The sequence below is a fragment of the Ceratina calcarata genome, unplaced genomic scaffold, assembly GCF_001652005.2.
Source record: "Ceratina calcarata isolate Rehan_Ccalc_2016 unplaced genomic scaffold, ASM165200v1 scaffold93, whole genome shotgun sequence".
NCBI lineage: Eukaryota > Metazoa > Arthropoda > Insecta > Hymenoptera > Apidae > Ceratina > Ceratina calcarata.
The window spans coordinates 494,620-512,607 of record NW_017180684.1 but is presented as its reverse complement, the minus strand read 5'-3'; the positions used below and the strand labels follow the sequence as shown (position 1 = coordinate 512,607).

The 17,988-nt window shown below is 45.2% G+C and overlaps 1 protein-coding gene across 2 annotated transcripts in view; it reads right to left on the bottom strand.

The window, feature by feature from the left end:
* Positions 1 to 96: 96 nt before the first annotated feature.
* Positions 97 to 17,988, bottom strand: part of LOC108631739 (neurogenic locus notch homolog protein 3) — a 21,451-nt gene continuing 3,559 nt past the window's right edge. The window contains exons 2-10 of one of the 2 annotated variants that reach the window (XM_018035889.2): positions 8,723 to 8,862; positions 5,089 to 5,519; positions 4,214 to 4,763; positions 3,644 to 3,887; positions 3,316 to 3,584; positions 2,797 to 3,227; positions 1,371 to 2,721; positions 807 to 1,264; positions 97 to 735 (exon numbers count right to left, since the gene is read on the bottom strand). In XM_018035889.2, the coding sequence (XP_017891378.1) occupies positions 571 to 735; positions 807 to 1,264; positions 1,371 to 2,721; positions 2,797 to 3,227; positions 3,316 to 3,584; positions 3,644 to 3,887; positions 4,214 to 4,763; positions 5,089 to 5,519; positions 8,723 to 8,819 (3,996 nt within the window). In that variant the 5' untranslated portion in view covers positions 8,820 to 8,862 and the 3' untranslated portion in view covers positions 97 to 570. Of the gene's footprint in view, positions 736 to 806; positions 1,265 to 1,370; positions 2,722 to 2,796; positions 3,228 to 3,315; positions 3,585 to 3,643; positions 3,888 to 4,213; positions 4,764 to 5,088; positions 5,520 to 7,364; positions 7,573 to 8,722; positions 8,863 to 17,988 lie in introns of those variants that run through there. The other variant, XM_026819083.1, reaches the window with a different exon arrangement.

The window sequence follows — 17,988 nt, the reverse complement described above, 5'->3', positions numbered from 1 at the left end:
GATATGGATTTAGGGAAACAGGTCTACGACGGGGTAAACGGCTGGCCTCGAACTTAAAATAATTACCCAGACGCGCTAATAACCATAGCCGAGTCGTGTTAAAGGAATTCCCGGTATTTATTGAACTATAAGTATAAATAAACGAACACAGTATGAGTCTAATATTTACACCCATGATATATCATCGTACACTCAACGCAACGATATCCCCGCGTTCTCGTTCTCGAGCCAGGACGCTTCATCGATGAACGAGCGAGTACAGAGAGACGGGCGAGGACATTCGTTCTAAATAAGTACCTTAAATTATTCTTCGACGAGCGACCGAATTCATTTTTATATGTTTCCCGCCCTATCGCAGCTACGATACCAGCCTCCGTCTTGGAAATCGATATCACGTGACGACCAAGACGAACGAGGATCGTTCGCGATCTATTCGGTCGACCGTCGATTCTGGCAGTCGCGACGCATCTCGGTTTTTATTCCATGAATAAATATCGTATCGGAATTGTATGAGGGAGGGTCGTAACTACGATTTTTTATACCAGCGATCTACGCTCTGATCTATACGATCTACGTGGCGACGACCACGTCCGACGCGGACGGGCAACTTTGCGCCTCGGCTACGTCCTTCTTCTTCACTTCCTGCTCCAACCCCGATATCACATACACTGGTTGCTGGTACGCAAGGAAGTGCTGGTCCGTCGCCAGAGCCTTTGACGGGTCCTTCATCTTCATCTGAAACGAACGATTCATTTCTCTATCTCCGCGCGAAAAACGGGAATTACAAATCGGACGATGTACCGTACCTTCTTGCGATACAACATTAGCAGAATTAACAAACTGCTGATGACAAAAGCGCTGCCCGCTGCCAGAACCAGGGTCGCTGTCTGGTAAACGGGCGTTTCCACCTCCGTGAGTATCTCTCGTTGTTCCAGCGCCACGACTCTACTTTGCAGAGCGACCGGTGTCGACCTGTGCGTGAAACGCGAAGTGGTCGCATCTGCGAACGATCCCAATAGAGACAATTTCTGGATTCTAGTCAGCTCTTCCAAGTGGAACGCCACATCTACTTTGTTAGGTCCTATTATCTCGAAACTGAGTATAGCCGAGTCTTGATTGATCTCCACTCGTATATCGTTCTTCACTCGAGCGCCGAGATCGCGAAGGAGCTCTTCCGCTCGTCGAATGAACGTGATCTCGTCGTCGGCGAGGAATCGACCAGGGAAACGTAGAGTGACTTCGACAGCTTCCACCGGAGTTGGCACTAATAATAGTTATATCACAATATTAGATTTCATGGATATACTGCTAAAAAAACAAAATCTATATTCTATTTATACGGGGATATGCGATGAAAGAAAAGATCTTACGGCATATATTGGTTCCCTTGAGGAAAGGTTCGGAGCCGATAAGTTGATTGCCAGCCTCGTCGACGCACCAGCAAGTATCCCCGGCGCACTGGGTCGGCTCGAACCTGCCCTGGCGGTCGCAGATAGCCGGTACGTGGCCTTTGTCCTTCATCGCTTGGCACCTAGTGCCTAGCACCTTTCCAATCTGCTTCTCGTCGGTCTCCAAGTTTATCAAAGCGTTCTCCATGAACGCCTGAATTTCACGGTCGATTTCTTGCACCGGCGGCCCTCTGCCACCTCGCCTCGCCTGTCTGAAGTTACACTTCGGCTCCGGGCCTCTCGTCAGCGAACCTTTCACCGGTTGACCCTTTCTATTGACACACCAACAGACACCGACGTGCTCCAGACACTGAACGGGCTCCCACATGCCGTTCTCCGGGTCGCATCTTGGTAGAAACGTCGGCTGCTTCAGCCTTTGGGAAGTCTTCAGATTCTTCTCTCTGAGCCGTTCGCATTGCGACAGCACAGGGCATACGGTGTCGCATACTAGACGGCTGGAGAAATCGTTGTGGCCCAGGGTGCACTCGGTCTTTATTCTGCATTCGTTTCGTTCCGAGTCGAAGTACCATCTTTCCGTCGCGTTCAGTCCTAATCCTAAGTTGCATGGTACTCTCCGCGGTGGTTCGAAGCAAACTTCTCGGGGTTTTGGGCAGCAGACGGCGTACTCGTTCAACGGAGACAGTTCGCATTTGTGGGTCGACGGACAGTGTTGACCGTGGGGACCACAGGTAGCCGGAGAACCGTTTTGATCTAAGAGAGGAGATCCGTTCGGGCAAGGATTATCCTTCTTGGGTAAACAGACCGGCACAGGCGGGCAGGGTGGCACGCTACAGGCCACCTCGACCATTCTGCAAGCTTCGTTCTCCCCGCGACAAGTCACGCTCTTGCAAGGATCCCGACAGGAACAAGTTGGACAGCCGCTGTCGAGGTTCAATTCAAACCCGTCGGGACAGTCGAGCTTGCAATCGATCTCCGGACATCTGAGAGGCGTGTTGCACTTTGGTACGACCCCCTCGAGGACGCGGGTGCCCGCAGCCTCTCTGCCTTCTTCGTCCACGCACCAACACATCCCGTTGTGACACTGTACGGGTTCGAACGATCCGCTGGCGTCGCATCTGGGAATGTAAATGCGCCTAGCCGGTTCTCCAGATTCCCGGGCCGCGTGCTCAGCAACCGCGCGAGAGTGCTGACAAGCAGTAGCCATCACCGGTGCCACGCACTGCGTCCCGCAACCTGTGGAACAGCACTTTTCCGATGCCGAGCATTCTTGATCGTTACTGCATTGCAACTCGCAGCTGGACGAACTCGGTACCTGTAAAAGTGCGAAGGTAGTCGATCATCTTGACTCGACTTTTGATTTTGAACCATGTAAATGTCCCGTACGTACCAGATACGGGCATTGACCCGGTTTCAAGGCCAGGCAGGCTGGAACTGCGGGACAGTATTGCCCCGTTCCACAATTCACATCGATCATCGTGCACGTCTCGTTAGAATCGCAAGTTACATCTTTGCAGGGATCGTGACAGCGACACTGCTCGCATCCGGTCGCGTCCACCTCGTAGCCGTAAGGGCAAACCAAGTCGCAGGACAGCGTTCCGCACAGTTTCAATAGATCGTTTATCTGCTTGCAATCGGTGTTGCGATTCACGCCGGTTTTCAGTACCACCCCGCGATCGTTCACGCAAAAGCAAGTGCCGTTGTTGCACTGCAAGGTTTTGTAACTGCCATCCTCCTCGCATTCGGGCGGTGGAATTGCCAATGACATGTTCTCCCTCGTTCCCTCCATCCTCTCGTTGAATTCTCTCAAGTACTCGCACACTAGAATAATTTAAAAACGTTATCTATCGTAAACGTCAACCGCAATCATTATCTTTGAAGATAAGTCGCTCTTATATTTTTGTATTACTTGTTTGCGGTTTCGTGAAATTAGCTGACGTCATACAGCAGACCGATTGGCCAGCTTCCGGTACTGCGGTGCACTTGTATCCTTGAGGACATGTGTCGTTCTCGGAACACGTTACCGCGTTTCGTTCATCGTCGATTAGGGGAGTACCATGAGCGCAGGGACTTTTGTAAGCTTTTTTCGCTCGGCACTCCGGTCTCGTTGGACACAAGAAGTCCGGGCATCCGTCTTCGCGATGTAACACACATGCTTCCCCTTCCGGGCACGGGAAGCTGAATACGATGATATTCATAATTATTGCATCCTGCATGAATTTCATTTTTCTACCTACCCTTCGCATGGGTTGTCGCATTCGCAAGTCGGACAGCCGGAAGCGTCGGTTTTAAATCCGTATTGGCAAACTTGAGCGCACTGTTGAGAAACGCAGGACGCCGGAAGGGACCTCCCCTTCGTTATCGATTTACAATCGACTTTCTCCGCCGGTCCCATCGTCCCAGATATCTTTCTACCGTTGTTATCCACGCACCAGCAAACCAGACCGTTCCTCGAACACTGCCTGCTCTCGTAGCCTCCGTCTGTAATGCAATTTTTATCGTGCACAATTCTGATACATTGACGATTTTCTTCGTGGAAAAATAATTGGACTCTCCGATTTCTCTTTTAAAAGCTAAGATCCTTCAGATGGAAATGCAGGTCTATCATATAAAAGTGCTTGAAATATCAGCAGGAAAATACGTAAGTGATATTTAAAGGGAACTATCTGAAAAATTCCGTATAAAAACTTTTCTCTATTTCCCGTAACTTATGAAATAAAGAACTATCCACTGTTTCGTGAGACACCCTGTATACAATGCAAGAATAATTGCATTGAGAAATTATGCAATAATCTGTAAAATCTTACCATCGGTGCATTGAGGAACGTATCCGCGACCCTGTCTCTCGGAAATGCTTAGCATCTCCGCCAATACTTTGTCCCTGTGACAAGCGCTTAAACCCTGCGGCACGGAACAAACGCCGCCGCCGCCGCATTTCTCGCTCCTGCAACATTTCTGCGGTCCGGGACACTCCAAGTCGTGCTGGCAGGAATTCCCGCAGATCACCGGTTCCTCTAACGGACACGTGCCGGGTCTCTTCAAATTGATGCTGGACGGACAGCAGACACCGTATTCCTGCTTCGGCTCCACCAAACAGCTGTACATCGGTGGACAGGTAGGCTTCCCGGGAGAGTCGCCGCAAAGGAATGGCCTCGGCGAGTCGGTAATTTGCAACGGCTCGCCGGCAGGACATATCGTCGACAGGGACTTCGCTTTGCGACAGCTGGGAATCGGCGGGCACGGTGGACGGGTGCACGATACATCGATCAACTCGCACGTTTGACTGGTCCCAGGACAGGCGATACCGCGGCAAGGATCACGGCACTCGCATTTCGGGCACCCGGTTTTCGCCTCGATCTGCACGTAAAAGTGATTAATTAACAGCTGCGAGGACCTGAAGTTTCGGTTCGGAGAGAGATCGTTAGCTTGAACGTCTATCGTTCTCACGACGAGGAAATACAGAGAATTGTAATTCATTCTTCGAATGAATTCGTTTGATATTTTGCCAGATCGATACAGTGGCATCTTAGAGAAACAGATTTTTATTCATTCTTTTGTAAAATTATTCATAAAATTCACAAAAGGAACGAGTACAAAATTCATCTGATGTATGATAAGAAAATGAATAGAGTACACGGGATGGATAAAAAAAGTAGATATTCGCGAACATAATTAAAAATACCTCGAAACCAAGTGGACAGAACATTCTGCAGCTGTGAGCCGGGCATGGTCGAGGATTGTCACAATCGATGACATCTTTAGAAGATCCTCTGGTCCCAGGAACCTCAGCGCCGATATCGTCCACGCACCAGCAACTGTTGTTCCGCGGATGACATTGTATCCTCTCGAATTCGCCGGTCTCGTTGTTACACTTCGGTATGAACTGCGACGGTCCACGTGGACCGAGCGCTCGAGACCTCCTCACCGCGGCAAGAGCCAGCTGCTCGCATCCCGTCAGTTCGCCGATAATGCATTTCGTGCCGCAGGCGGTTTTGCAACAACGTTCACCGGGTGCCTTACACTGGAAGTCGTTCTCGCAACTCGGTGCCCTCGCCGGGCATACATTCTGCTCCTCGAAGGTTGGGCATCGACCTACCGCTTTTAACGGTGGCTCTACGACAGGACAGTTGGAGAACATTATGCAACAGCGATATTTATTAATTTCAACAACTGACATGATCACCCTTGGACGCAAACTTGGGATCAAGCGACGCTCTCCCAGCGAGGAATGCTAAAGAAGAGGCGCACCTTGACACGAATTCGCTCGAGCGTGACGGAGGGAATATTCGGTCGGTGTAAAGAATCGTCACTTCGGACGACGATTTTATGGGTCAGAAACATCGGTTGCGATCTCGGGGAACCGTGGCGTCGCTTTCGTTCTCGTGGCCCGAAGTGTATCGCGACGATAATAATAATAAAAATAGCCGGAGTCGGGGCTAACGGTTCCTCGCATCCTACTGCCACACTTACTACTCGCTCGCCTAACGTGCCACGGCCACGTTTCCACTGGATACGTAACGAGTCACGGAGAGACGTTACCCCGGCCTCTTCGGCCGTAGGCGGAGTAAGGGAAAAACGAACAAAAGCGTGGACGACAGCCACCGGGATTCGTATACGATGCAGCCTGCTGCAAGTTACACGGCAAGTGCCCCCGGTCACGAGACCTTTTTCTCGTTTAGGCTCGTCCGAGTGCTCGGTGCACATGCTTCATTGATGATACGGCTTCCGCTGCCAGATGTTTCGAGACGTTTTAGCGGTAAACGGTAAAGTTTCGAGCATGCACTGAAGTACATTTTATAGTACAAGACGCATAGCAGAGTGGAATATACGGTATCGGATGCGATATATTTATACAGCTTGACTTTTGAATAATTACGTCGACATGAACTCCAGGGTGGAGTTACGGTTTGGATACAGTGTTGATACTGTGAACCAGTAGGGTAATTCGAGAATAGCGAGACGCAAGCTGGGAAACCTGCATAATTGCATGCAAATTGTACAGTCAGAATAATGATAAAGAATGATCACGTACATTTGGTGAAAAAACTTTCTCAGAACTTTCTTTCGAGGAAAGTATATGACGATTGATTTGAGTCACTTCGTGAATCATTGTGAATCGAAAATTAGGTCCCTGAGTATTCTAAAGAGCAGAATAGACTTTTTGCTCTACGTACTCTTACACCGTTAAAGATTTCATAAAAGTCTAGCGAAACCTCTACTACGTCCGATTACCCGAATTTCCGGTTCGTTGACCATCGTCCTCTTTCTATACCCGCCTTTCTCGCTCTATTACAGCCGCTCCATGTTAATCCACAGTGCAACGCATGAGTTTCTCTGTTAGAACAGACATGCGATCGAATATTAGGTCCAGTCGAATTCATTTCTGGCTTATTCGAGTCAGATACAAAAGTGACACGTCCTACTTTATCCTAATCACTCTCTACGCGCTCGTATCGACCTCGAATTTTTAATTAACATCGTACCCTACAAATTTAACAATTGGAGCGAATCTGAATACATTATAATAATCGTTTCTGGTGTGTAAACACACCGTAGATTCCTTTCACTGACACCACCTACGACGAGATCATAAAATTTTGTTAAACCAAACGGATCTTCGTTGGAAACCAATTGTTAAAAGATACGTTTAATAAACAAAAGTGTTTAAACGACATATTCGAATGAACAGAAGGTAAAGAGACGCCGGGGAGGGAGAATGTCAAAGACCCTGAGGGAGAGAAAGAAACGCGCACAAAGCGACGAAGAGAAAATGTGTACATAGAGAAGAGACGTGTAAAGCCGGACACATCGACGGGACGGTGGAATGCGGAGTGAAACGTATTTTAACGGTGCGAGAGAAATTCAATTTGTCATTGGCCACACACACAGACACACACATGCAAAGCGCCCACGGGTCCGCCCGCTTAAAGGGTTAAATTTAATAACAGCTAACTCCACCGTTGGAAATTCTATTCACGGACGACGAAAAATAAATAAAAACTTTTCTCTCCCTTCCGATATCATAAACGTCAGTCCCGCAACTAACTTGCATAATTTGCAAGTCGCGTAAGGCTATTACAGGATTAACGTTAATTCGATAACGGCCCTCGGACGGTACGAAGGCTCGTGCGAAAATAATAATGATATAGTCGTTATAATTATTCACTGAAGTTACTTCGGTATTCTCCTGTAACACTTTATGAATCGATCGCAGGCAGTCGCCATGACCGCCGCCGTCGCCTCGCAATTTAACCTGGTAATTAACGTCTCGTTAAGTGGCATCGTTCATCCGGCGGACGCGCCGCGGTACACCGGTTTATAATCCTTGGCAAATAATTAACTCATCGATTAAAGAGATATTTTATCTGTACTTTCGGTCGACGTATCCGTGCCAAAAGGCATTCATAGTGCAAAGAAACGGATCTGTGATCTTTTATTACTCGTAGGAAATACGAAAACCGTCCTGGACCTTTGAATCTCTTCTACTCTACGAAGAAGTATAAAGTACCATTCTGAATAAAAAGCGACTCGAAAGATATTCACGCAACGTGCCCGCGATGCTTTACTACTTCTTATTCCTCTCAAATTTTCAAATCATTCATGAATTTTTCATAACGCCGTCATTTCCTGTACTATTATCGGTTATATATGTATGTATAAAATAATTCGCTATTTCTCTCGGTTTTTGGGAACGCGAATCAGCCGTTCAGGTATGGGCTATGTAATTAGTCGAGGGTTTATTTATACGACAGGGCTACCTTTCGGACATCAATCAGCCTATAGGCGTTCGGTGACGCGACGCCTTGCAATCGTCCCCGAATTTTTCTTCTTTAATCGTTTTTTATACTTATCTTTTGAAACAAAATCATTTATACGAAAGAAAAAAATCGTGGAATGATAAGAAGGATCGAAGTATCTCCGAAGTCGACTGCTTGGCTTTTCTCGCGCACCGATTTTTCGCAACATCAAGGACGAATCTGTTGTCGAGGACGCTTTTCGAAATCCGATCACGTCTGCGCCGTCGCATTATATGCAGATGCACGCCCGTTTCGAGAGCTTGCTTTCCGCTTTTTTCCTCTCTCTCTCTTTTTCCCCTGCCTCAACCCTGCACGTCGTCCCACGCCTCGTTGGCCGAACGTGAACACGAGACCGGGACTCTATTGTTTGCTAATGGCCGCTCTTTCAATAATTCGGGACCAATCATTACGGGCGAGCGAACCGCGGGGCGAAACGGCGGAAATCGTTGGAAATAAAAAAAAAAATAGAATAAAACTACGTGACGCATCGTGCCGTTCCGGGGAGAAGACAGACGTTACCTGCTGTGACCGACGACGACAAGGATAGCAGCCAGCAGGTCGATGACACCCACACAACGGCGCAGGCAAGCCCACCGTTGCAGAAATCACGGCGCATCCTCAGCGCATCAAGTGATTTTTTAATCGGCCGCTATGTGTGTCTGAAATTAGAGGAGGAAAAATATACATACACGTACCCTCGCTACACACGTCGCGGTTCGATCGATATATCGAAAAACTGCACGGGTTATATGAATATAATGAACGTGATAATGAAACAGTATTGACGTACGCGGTTGAAAAATGTCGAGATTGAAAATTCTTTCTCGTTCAATTTAACGATCAGACATTTCGTTTTTTAATTTTTATTAAAATGATCCAAGTTCTGAATCAGCCACGTAACACGCTGTTAATGATTGAGAAAGTAGATAGAATTTAATTCAATTTATTCAGCCATCGATGAAAAGCGTTTCACCGGCGTCCGTATCAACTTTTAATGGGGAGTTTTATGCACTCATCGTTTATGAAACGTTAAACAGAGTAATTTCATAGTCATAAGGAGAATACATTAATCTTCTTTTTATCGTAAATTGCCAATCAGGCGACGCTCCATGCTTAGCAAAATTTTCGCATATAAATGTAACGAGCTTCGTAAAACTTCTCGATCCTAGAATTCGTTTTCGGATCAGGGTCAAACAGCTAGGTATCTAATCGTAGATGGGTAGTAACCGAAAGAGGTTGAGGTCGAGAGCGACGAAATAATTAAATCGGTCCTTCGAACGCGTTCCACCGAGAGAAAGTTGCCGCGCGTGACGGAATCAAGATCCGAAGTACATAACACATTTCTGTTTCCTTTTCCGCGTCGAACCCGCTATTAAACTTCCTTCAAGTTGAGCTTTACCTTTACCAGGCCAATAAAGCCAAGATTATAGATACGTAATGGAAAAAGTTTCCACTGAAAACCGAAAGAACCCGAACCAACAACCAGACTGCTTCTCATTTCTCTTTCAAGTGGTTCCTCGATATTAAAAGAAAAATTGCTTCGCGATCTAAGAAAAATCAGTGAAGTTTGTCTACATATACCTTTAATAAAACTCGAGGGGTCACAGTGGAGCGCTAATTACATGAAAATGCTCTTATATGAACACGTTTGTCCTCAATTAGTTCATATAATAGAGGTTTTATCGCACAACGATTCCAACACAAGGGATGCTCAATTCGTTCGAAGGATACGAGTTAATAAAATGTTTCTAGTTGAAACGTATTTTTAATCGAGATCAAATTATAATTCATCTAACGAGCAAATGTGAGCCGGAGTGGATGAAAAAGCTGTCTCGGCTTGCAATTAATTTCGCAGTTCAAGAACGTCGACCCGTTTCGTTGTTTCTCTCGGCCCCTAATAGGCGGGCGGAAAATAATCTTTTAATTCTACCGAGCGAGTTAAGTGCTACTCTCGCGGAAATATTTCGCGGTGCAAAGTCGTCACGAGGACGCGAGGCGACGCGGCACAACTTTAGGGGATTCTCCTCTTTAAAAGGAGGAATAACAATGGAAGTTACGTCTCCTTATTCGTTATGCCGCGCCGCGGAGAATATTCTAATGCGTCCCCCTCCGTTATTCATGAGTCGGAGTCGGGTTCGGGATCTACGAATTGCCGGAACGTTTTCGTTTCTTTTTCGCCTCCCTTTGTTCCTCGTTACAACTTCGACGCCGGCGACGGGTTTCTTTTCTCATCCTCCTCGCGCTTCGAACTCCCAGACCGCTCCGGCACACGGATATATTTTCATTGTAGCCATCGTCCCAGCGCATGGTAAAAAGATGATTAAAGGTAAAAAAAAGATCCTTTCCCGTCTTTTGTATCACGAATCTTTCTTTTTCTTCTGTGGTCTCTTCGATGTACACAAGTTCCATTACAGACTAACTCGATTGAAAGATTATAGCAGGACTGGGCATATTTTATTTGAGAAACAAAATTTGATAAAATAATTCGTTTGAACAGTGCCTGAATTATAGTAAACGATTAAATAAATAAAGACTGTAATCTGTGATTAAACGTATTTAATACTCGAGATAGTGCGAAACATCGCGTAACGCATCTGATTCGTTGCTACTTGCTTCCAGCGATGTGTACTCTTTATTAAATCTCCTCGAATCTCAGCTCAGGCTCTTACATTAATTCCGCGCGGTCTCCTACCACCAGCGTGTTTTGCTTTAATCTCAAATTTAAACGAGCCACTCCCTTTTAATAACGACACGGAAGTCCGTTAGAATTTTTCAAGAAAATCCAATTTAAGCCCATACTACTTGGAACTTGCTTCACTCTTATTTTCCTGATATCACACGTTATATATTTTTTTTAATTCCATTTAGATTTCCCTTTCTTTGTCTACTGAACAATTACTTTTTTGTGGTTGCGTTATTGCTGTCGAGTGTTGTAACAGCACGAAGGTCAGGTAATAACGTAGAATATGAAAGGGTTTTATGGGTGTTATTTTGGGTACTCGTACAACGACACCGGGCCCGTTCGACGTTAAAATTACCGCCGGTTACATCCTTTGGGAAGCCTTTGAATTTAGGGTGTGTATCCCAGCCGTATGAATAATGCATCGGGAAAGAGAGCGTAACTACGTCCCTCCTGCAAAGTTCTGGTAATTACATCGATGATCACGTTAAGATTACGCCCGGAACGATCATCGGCGTCGCGTAAAAAATTCTAATTATATCGAGGAAAAAAAGTATGTAACAATTTAAGTCACGAAATTGCTTGTTATCCGAAATTACGGTGTTACATCGGCGGCCACCATCGAAATTACGTGACGACGATCCGCAAGCTGGTCTCGATTATGACCGGCGACGGCGATTGTGAAACTGGATTAAAGTTGAGAAAGAGTTTTCTTCTCGGTCGAATTCGCTTCGACGATCCTGTAACTTGCATCGCATTGCCGGCAGGGATAATCGAGAAAGTATGAAGGTATCGTCGTGGCTCGAAAATTACTTTCCAAGTATTAGAAACCGTGTGCTAATAAATCAGTCAAGTGTCAGCGAGTTTTCACTGTGCAAATATCTGGATAAGGGAACGAGGGGAATACGCAGAATGCATAAAGTCGGCATAAATTATACTACACTTCCGAGGATATAAATACGTGATTCGACACGATCAGTTTGCATTATATTATACATATTGTATGCATACGGAATGAATTGGTTTTGAAAAGAACGGATCTTTGCGATTTTCCAAGAGGACGATCCGGTCTGATGGAAAATAAAAATGCCACGTGCATTCTTCCCTTTGGCTCTGTGCGCTTCGGACGCGTCAAAGGAAGGTCCATATCCTGGGAAGATTGGCCGCTCTCTCAAGGCTAATGCAGAGACACAGGATGTGGGTCAGTTCGTCATCGGAGTTCCTTCCGGGTCGAGCTCTCGGGCTTAAACTTTCTATTATCGTGCACACGCACGTGGGACCCGAACCGTGCGTCATCGGTGGAACACTTTCGTGGAGAGGCACTTTTAAATGAGTTCCAGGCTGGGTCTCTTCCTTGGGTCATCGCCCGATGAAAATCGTGAATGAGCTAACGCGGATGGTCGGGCGCGCACGCACGCAAACTGGAATCGACCGGTGGACCACTTGAAAAAGAGAACAAAAAAGGAATCCACCGGTTCGATTGCATCCTCGTCGATAAGTAGCTCAGTGGTACGGAGCATTGCCACGACGAAAATAGAAAGTGCCGTGAAACGTTTATATCATCGGTATAATATCGCGGCGTGGCCGTTATAGATCATCGCTTCGCGTTCCGTCCACGTCCTGCGTTTACGACTTCCCACATTTTCTTTCCTCTCTCCCAAATTTCCTGCCATTTCTCTCTGTAGAAAGCGCAGCCACGTTCCTCTCGAACGATCCATTGTAACGAGCATAACGAACGGTGAAAGATCGATGAAGGAAGTACTGAGAACGTCTCGTTTATTATTGATAATACTACTATCCCTTGTTCCGATGAAACGCGACGAGCACTGGCAAGAGATACATATACATATATATGTATACACGTGTAACTGCGTGTGCAAAGATAGAACTTCCAATTACTTCACTCGATATTGTAAGAATCGAAAGCGTACGTCTAATTGGAGTGACACTCGGCAGTAATCAAGATAATAAGAACTCGCAATCAGCAAGAGGTTCGAAGTTCGGTGAATGGGAGCAGGCGAGTATAATTCCGCCCCAATTAACGGAGTTCTGCTCGCTACCCGTGACACAATGACGGCACCACCGAACTTACCGATTTTATTTCAACAGCGACGTTCCGTCGCGCGTTCGATTCCAGTCAGACAATGACGAGCCATCACCCTCTCGTAACGGAAGTGCACATGGCACACAATGCTCCGGGCGGCGATATTCCGCGCCATTAAGAACCGCACCGCGTACGTTTCCTGCTCTTTCACGAGAAACAACTTTCCACTTTAGCTTCTCGTTGCCCCGAAATGTTACGCGCCGACCGTCGAACCTTTGCACCCGCGCGTGCTTTTCGCAAGACATTCGATGTGCCAACGAGCAGGTGTAATAAGTACCTACGTGCACGTTAGGTGTGTACGCGTTTTCTCATCGCGACGTAATCGTGTCACGCTGTCATTGTCTCTTCCGCCGAGGGAACTGTTTCAAAGCTTCGATCCGTGCATTAAACGGAAACCACGCTCGTTCCATTTAGAGCAGGGCTTAAAAAGAATTAAAAGCTCGAGCGGATTCGCATGCCCGGAGATAAGTTAATGGACTCGTTTCGGGGTCTTTTTTTCGAATCTACTTCTCTGTCACTTTCTCTGCAAACAATTTCTCGAAATAGGATTCGAAAGCGAAGAATTTACTTTGTGATTTAACCGAGTTCCTTTCGTTTTTATAGTTTCACGTCGATTTTATTTGGCTTGCCGTTTTCGACACCCAGAAACCGTCATTGTAAGGTCTCTCGGGTGTACGTCGCGCGGAATTAATAATCGAAAACCATCGTCGAATAGATTGCACATGAAGCAAGAGACTGTTTGCTTTTTAAGGATGTATTGGCTATACAGTCAATCCCAAAAGTTTATACACTTTAGAAACGCATTTTTTAAAAAGAAATCAGATTTCGGAAGAACATTGCTAATAATAAACAACAAAAAAAAATTTTCGATTTTTCCGAGATTTTTCCAAGGGGTACCCCTTCAATTTCTTCCAAATTTTTGTTTTTGGCCAATAATTCCCAAACCGTTGGAGATACGGGAAAATTGCATCAGATCTTTCTTGTAGAGGACGACGAGATCTACAATTTCCATTTAAAAATTCTTCGCTAGCCTCAATAGTTAACGAGTAATTGGCAAAAAACTGTTTTTTCGTTTTTCGTCAATAACTCGTAAACTATTAATGCTAGCGACAAACTTTTATACAGAAATTGTAGATCTCGTCGTCCTCTACAAGAAAGNGACTATATAGCCAATACATCCTTAAAGAACGACTAGGCAATCGTTTTTGTAAGTTCATACATGTTGCAACTCATATTTATATGCGACCACTGTTCTTTTTTTTAAATGATATTTTCATTAAGATATAATATGAACGGATCTATATGTTTTCCTGTGCGACACAATGAAACCCGAAGCATTGTCCGTGGACAAAGAATCGATAGGACATAATGAAAAATCGAAATCGAGATAAGGTTGTCAAAAAAGTCAGTGGGGTGTTCCGATCTGATTAGCCGGACGGGGGATTCGACGATCTCCGAACACGGAAACGCGCCGATATCGCCCGTTCCAGATCATTTCTATAGCGTTTGCGGTATAGAAAGTTGCCGGTCGGTGGAAAACGCGCGTTTTCCACGCGCTACTAATGATACCGCGGCTTCCTTCGCAGCTCTTATTGTCGGAGCCGCGCGTGAAGAGAGCGTTTTCAAACTGTCGGCCGGCACGCGACGAGACAAAGAACGAAGCCAGCCGAAACAGGTCGCGGAGGTGAAAAAAAAACGGAACAGACCGTGATAACAGGGGAAAGAAAAAAGAGGCGTGCGATAACAATAGGCGAAACGCTCGAACGTTCCTCGAGGCAGTCCGTGGCGCAACGCGGGACCGGCTACTGTGCTTTCTATTCGACGTGTGCCATTGTCGTCGTCGTTGAACGACGACTATGGAACGAGGACGAAGGAAAACTGGCCGGTGAATACCATAAACGGTGGACGCCTTTTCGCGACGCCTCGGATTGAATACCGAGGCCTGAGTTGATACTCGACGATGCGTTCCGCCCGTAAAAAACGTCGAGGACTGGCAAACGAAAAAAGCTCGCCTCCAGTCAGTTTTCTCTTGCCTCTGATCTTTGATGTTAATGTACGCCTTGTCCGCTTTGACGTCTATATCTTGTCCCGTCCCATGGCGGTCTTGCCTCGTTTGTTTTCACGCCGAGCTTTATCGTGCTTTCACGTTTTTCTCGTCCAGTTCCAAATACAGTTTTCTCTCGTTTGGTACTACGGTCAATCAGTTCATCTTGGATGCCGTAAACTCTTTCGGTATTAAACGTCCATCTCGTTTGACTCGACGCTTCAGCTCCAGTTCTATCTTTTGTCGCTTTGACATTGCCGTGGAAAACAGGAATTAATCATAATATGGCACGGATCAAAGCAGCCGAGAAAAAAAGCTATCTTCTCGCAGCCGGGCGTCCATTCAGCAGACAGGCCTAAGTGTAATTTTTAATATGGAGGCGAACCTTTCCAATATTTTTCTGTTGTGTGAACGGGGAACAGAGGCCATTGGTTTTTCGTTTCCCATGGGACGTTGGACGCATTGTGCCCAGACGTACATACAAGGGCAAAGGGATTTCGTCCAGTTCGGATGAATACGGGATAAACGAGCACCGGAACCGTACAGCGTGTAGATTCCTCTCTATTTCCGGGCGAACAAAAATCGCGAACGTGTCTCTTGAACCGAGAACGAGGGCGTTCCAATTTTCCACGGAGTCTTCCCCCGGGGAAGTGTGTCTGCTTCGTAAAAATGCTGTCCCCGATACGTAGGGACAGCCGTATCCGCGGACGTGTACTTAGGGATGGTACGAATACACTTATTCGGAAAAAGTTTTACCTTGACCCGAGTAAAAACTCTGAGTCAATGGGCGTACGAATTGTCGTTTAATTTTCGATAGCAAACTATGTAACATCCTCGTATCTTACGCACTGCAGTTCCATTAGTAACATTATTATCCACTTATTAATTAATATGATAATTGCAATATTGGTGGAATATGGGCGATGAAATTGGATAGGAGATAAATAAATTAATTAAACTATCAAATCATGGGATTCACTATTCCTTGTTTTGGAGTATAACCAATTATTTAGAAACGTGTAACTGATAAATTATGTGAATTGAAGACACACGATATAACTACAGTCCACAAATATTCGTGAATTGAATAGCTTCTGTAATACTGTACTTAACGGAAAAATACAGGTCCATAATTTTTAAGTTGAATAAAACTTAACTATTCGACTCTTTGATAAAAATTTTTAATCTAAGAATGTTACACGCGTGTACAATGTTTCATTAAAATCGTTTGACGGTGCCTCACGTTAAGTCTTTCGTACGCGTCAACCTAATACGCTTTTACCGCGATGAAAGTTTGACAAGAATTTAAAGCATGGATTATTGCTATGGGGATCCAATCTTTTCTCCGGAAGGACGCACAGCCTCGTGTTTAATGATCTCAATCAGCTGTACAAAGGAAGGTAAACGGTTTCTTTGAGAAGAGCAGCGGTCGCCTTCTTCCTTAAACGTTATTGGAAATTCGTTGTGCCTTTACCTTAGAGACGAACAAAATCGGCGGCTGCGAGCTGGTTGATTCGCAAATATACAATAGACTAGGACTCTGGGACGATATCCACAATTCCGGTTTCCTCGTGGATGTTTTACGAATTGTATCAACGACCGGAGAAAATTTATTCACAGAGAAACTTCTTATTAAACATCGTTTACGTTAACTGGCCGACTCTTAACCGCGGCACGGTCTATTTGTTTGCGAAGAAAAACAGAGATACGTCTGACGGTGGAAAATTACGAAGCGTCGTTAAGGAATATAAATAATAAGAATTTCTGAATAACCGGTTTGCTTTCAACTTTCGTGGATGAGACTCTTCTACGGAGAGAATTCGAAGGAGTGGTATTGATGCACATAGAACGGATATACTGGGTACTAGAACAACAATCGCCGGTTTCCGACGATGAATATCGATTATGATTATTTGCGGAGCTCTTGAAACAAGCGGGCTGGCTGAGATCATTAGAGAACCGTTCTATGGATAATTAGTCGAGTGGGACTCGATTTATAATGGAGTTAAGTAAATGCCAAGGATGAAAGAGAACGAGCACGAACACTGGCGGACCGTGCGAATTCCGTAATTATTACCACAATATTAAGTTTCAATATTAGTACGCGAAGTTTCAACATTGATCCGTAGATCCAATTTGTAAAGTTTGTCGATAGCGAAAGTACGGAACATTCACGTTACGCGTTAATACGAGCGAAGCATCGATTTTCAAAACTCGCGATTGTCCCCAAACTAATTCCGTTGTAACATGTTCCGGGCCATGTTCAAAGAGCGCACATTGTACTTTCAAATTCGACTATCATAAATAGCATATCGCGAATTCCTGGTGAAACAAAGGTCGTACGCAATTAGGAGGAATTATCGTACTCCGTTCAAATTACCGTCTACATGTGTACTTGCATCGCTTGCTCCAAATTCAATATTGCACGTATTCAACAAATATTTGCCATGCATCGACGAGCCTCGAGTAATCCGAGTTATCGATTCTCAGTTCTTCACGGGAATCAATACATCTAACAACAGTTTAAGGATGTATTGGCTATATAATCAATCCCAAAAGTTTATGTACCTTAGAAAAACGCATTTCCTATAATTAAAAAGAAATCAGACCTCGGAAGAATAATGCTAATAATAAATAGCTACGTGCTAAAAAGTATAGAAGAAAATATCCAATTAAGTATTGACGTTGACGAAAATTATTTCTTTCAAAATTGCGAAAAATGCTTCAAATAAAAGTTGTTTTCCTTCTAACTTCGATCTTTAACAAGTTACATATGATTATTTGGCATTTCATTGATGTTAACAAAATCCGACCATCTCAGCGTCGAAATGGCGAACTTTTGACAAAAAATTTCGTTTTTCTTCAATAACTCTTCAACCGTTGGAGATACGGGAAAATTGCATCAGATCTTTCTTGTAGAGGACGACGAGATCTACAATTTCCATGTAAAAATTCTT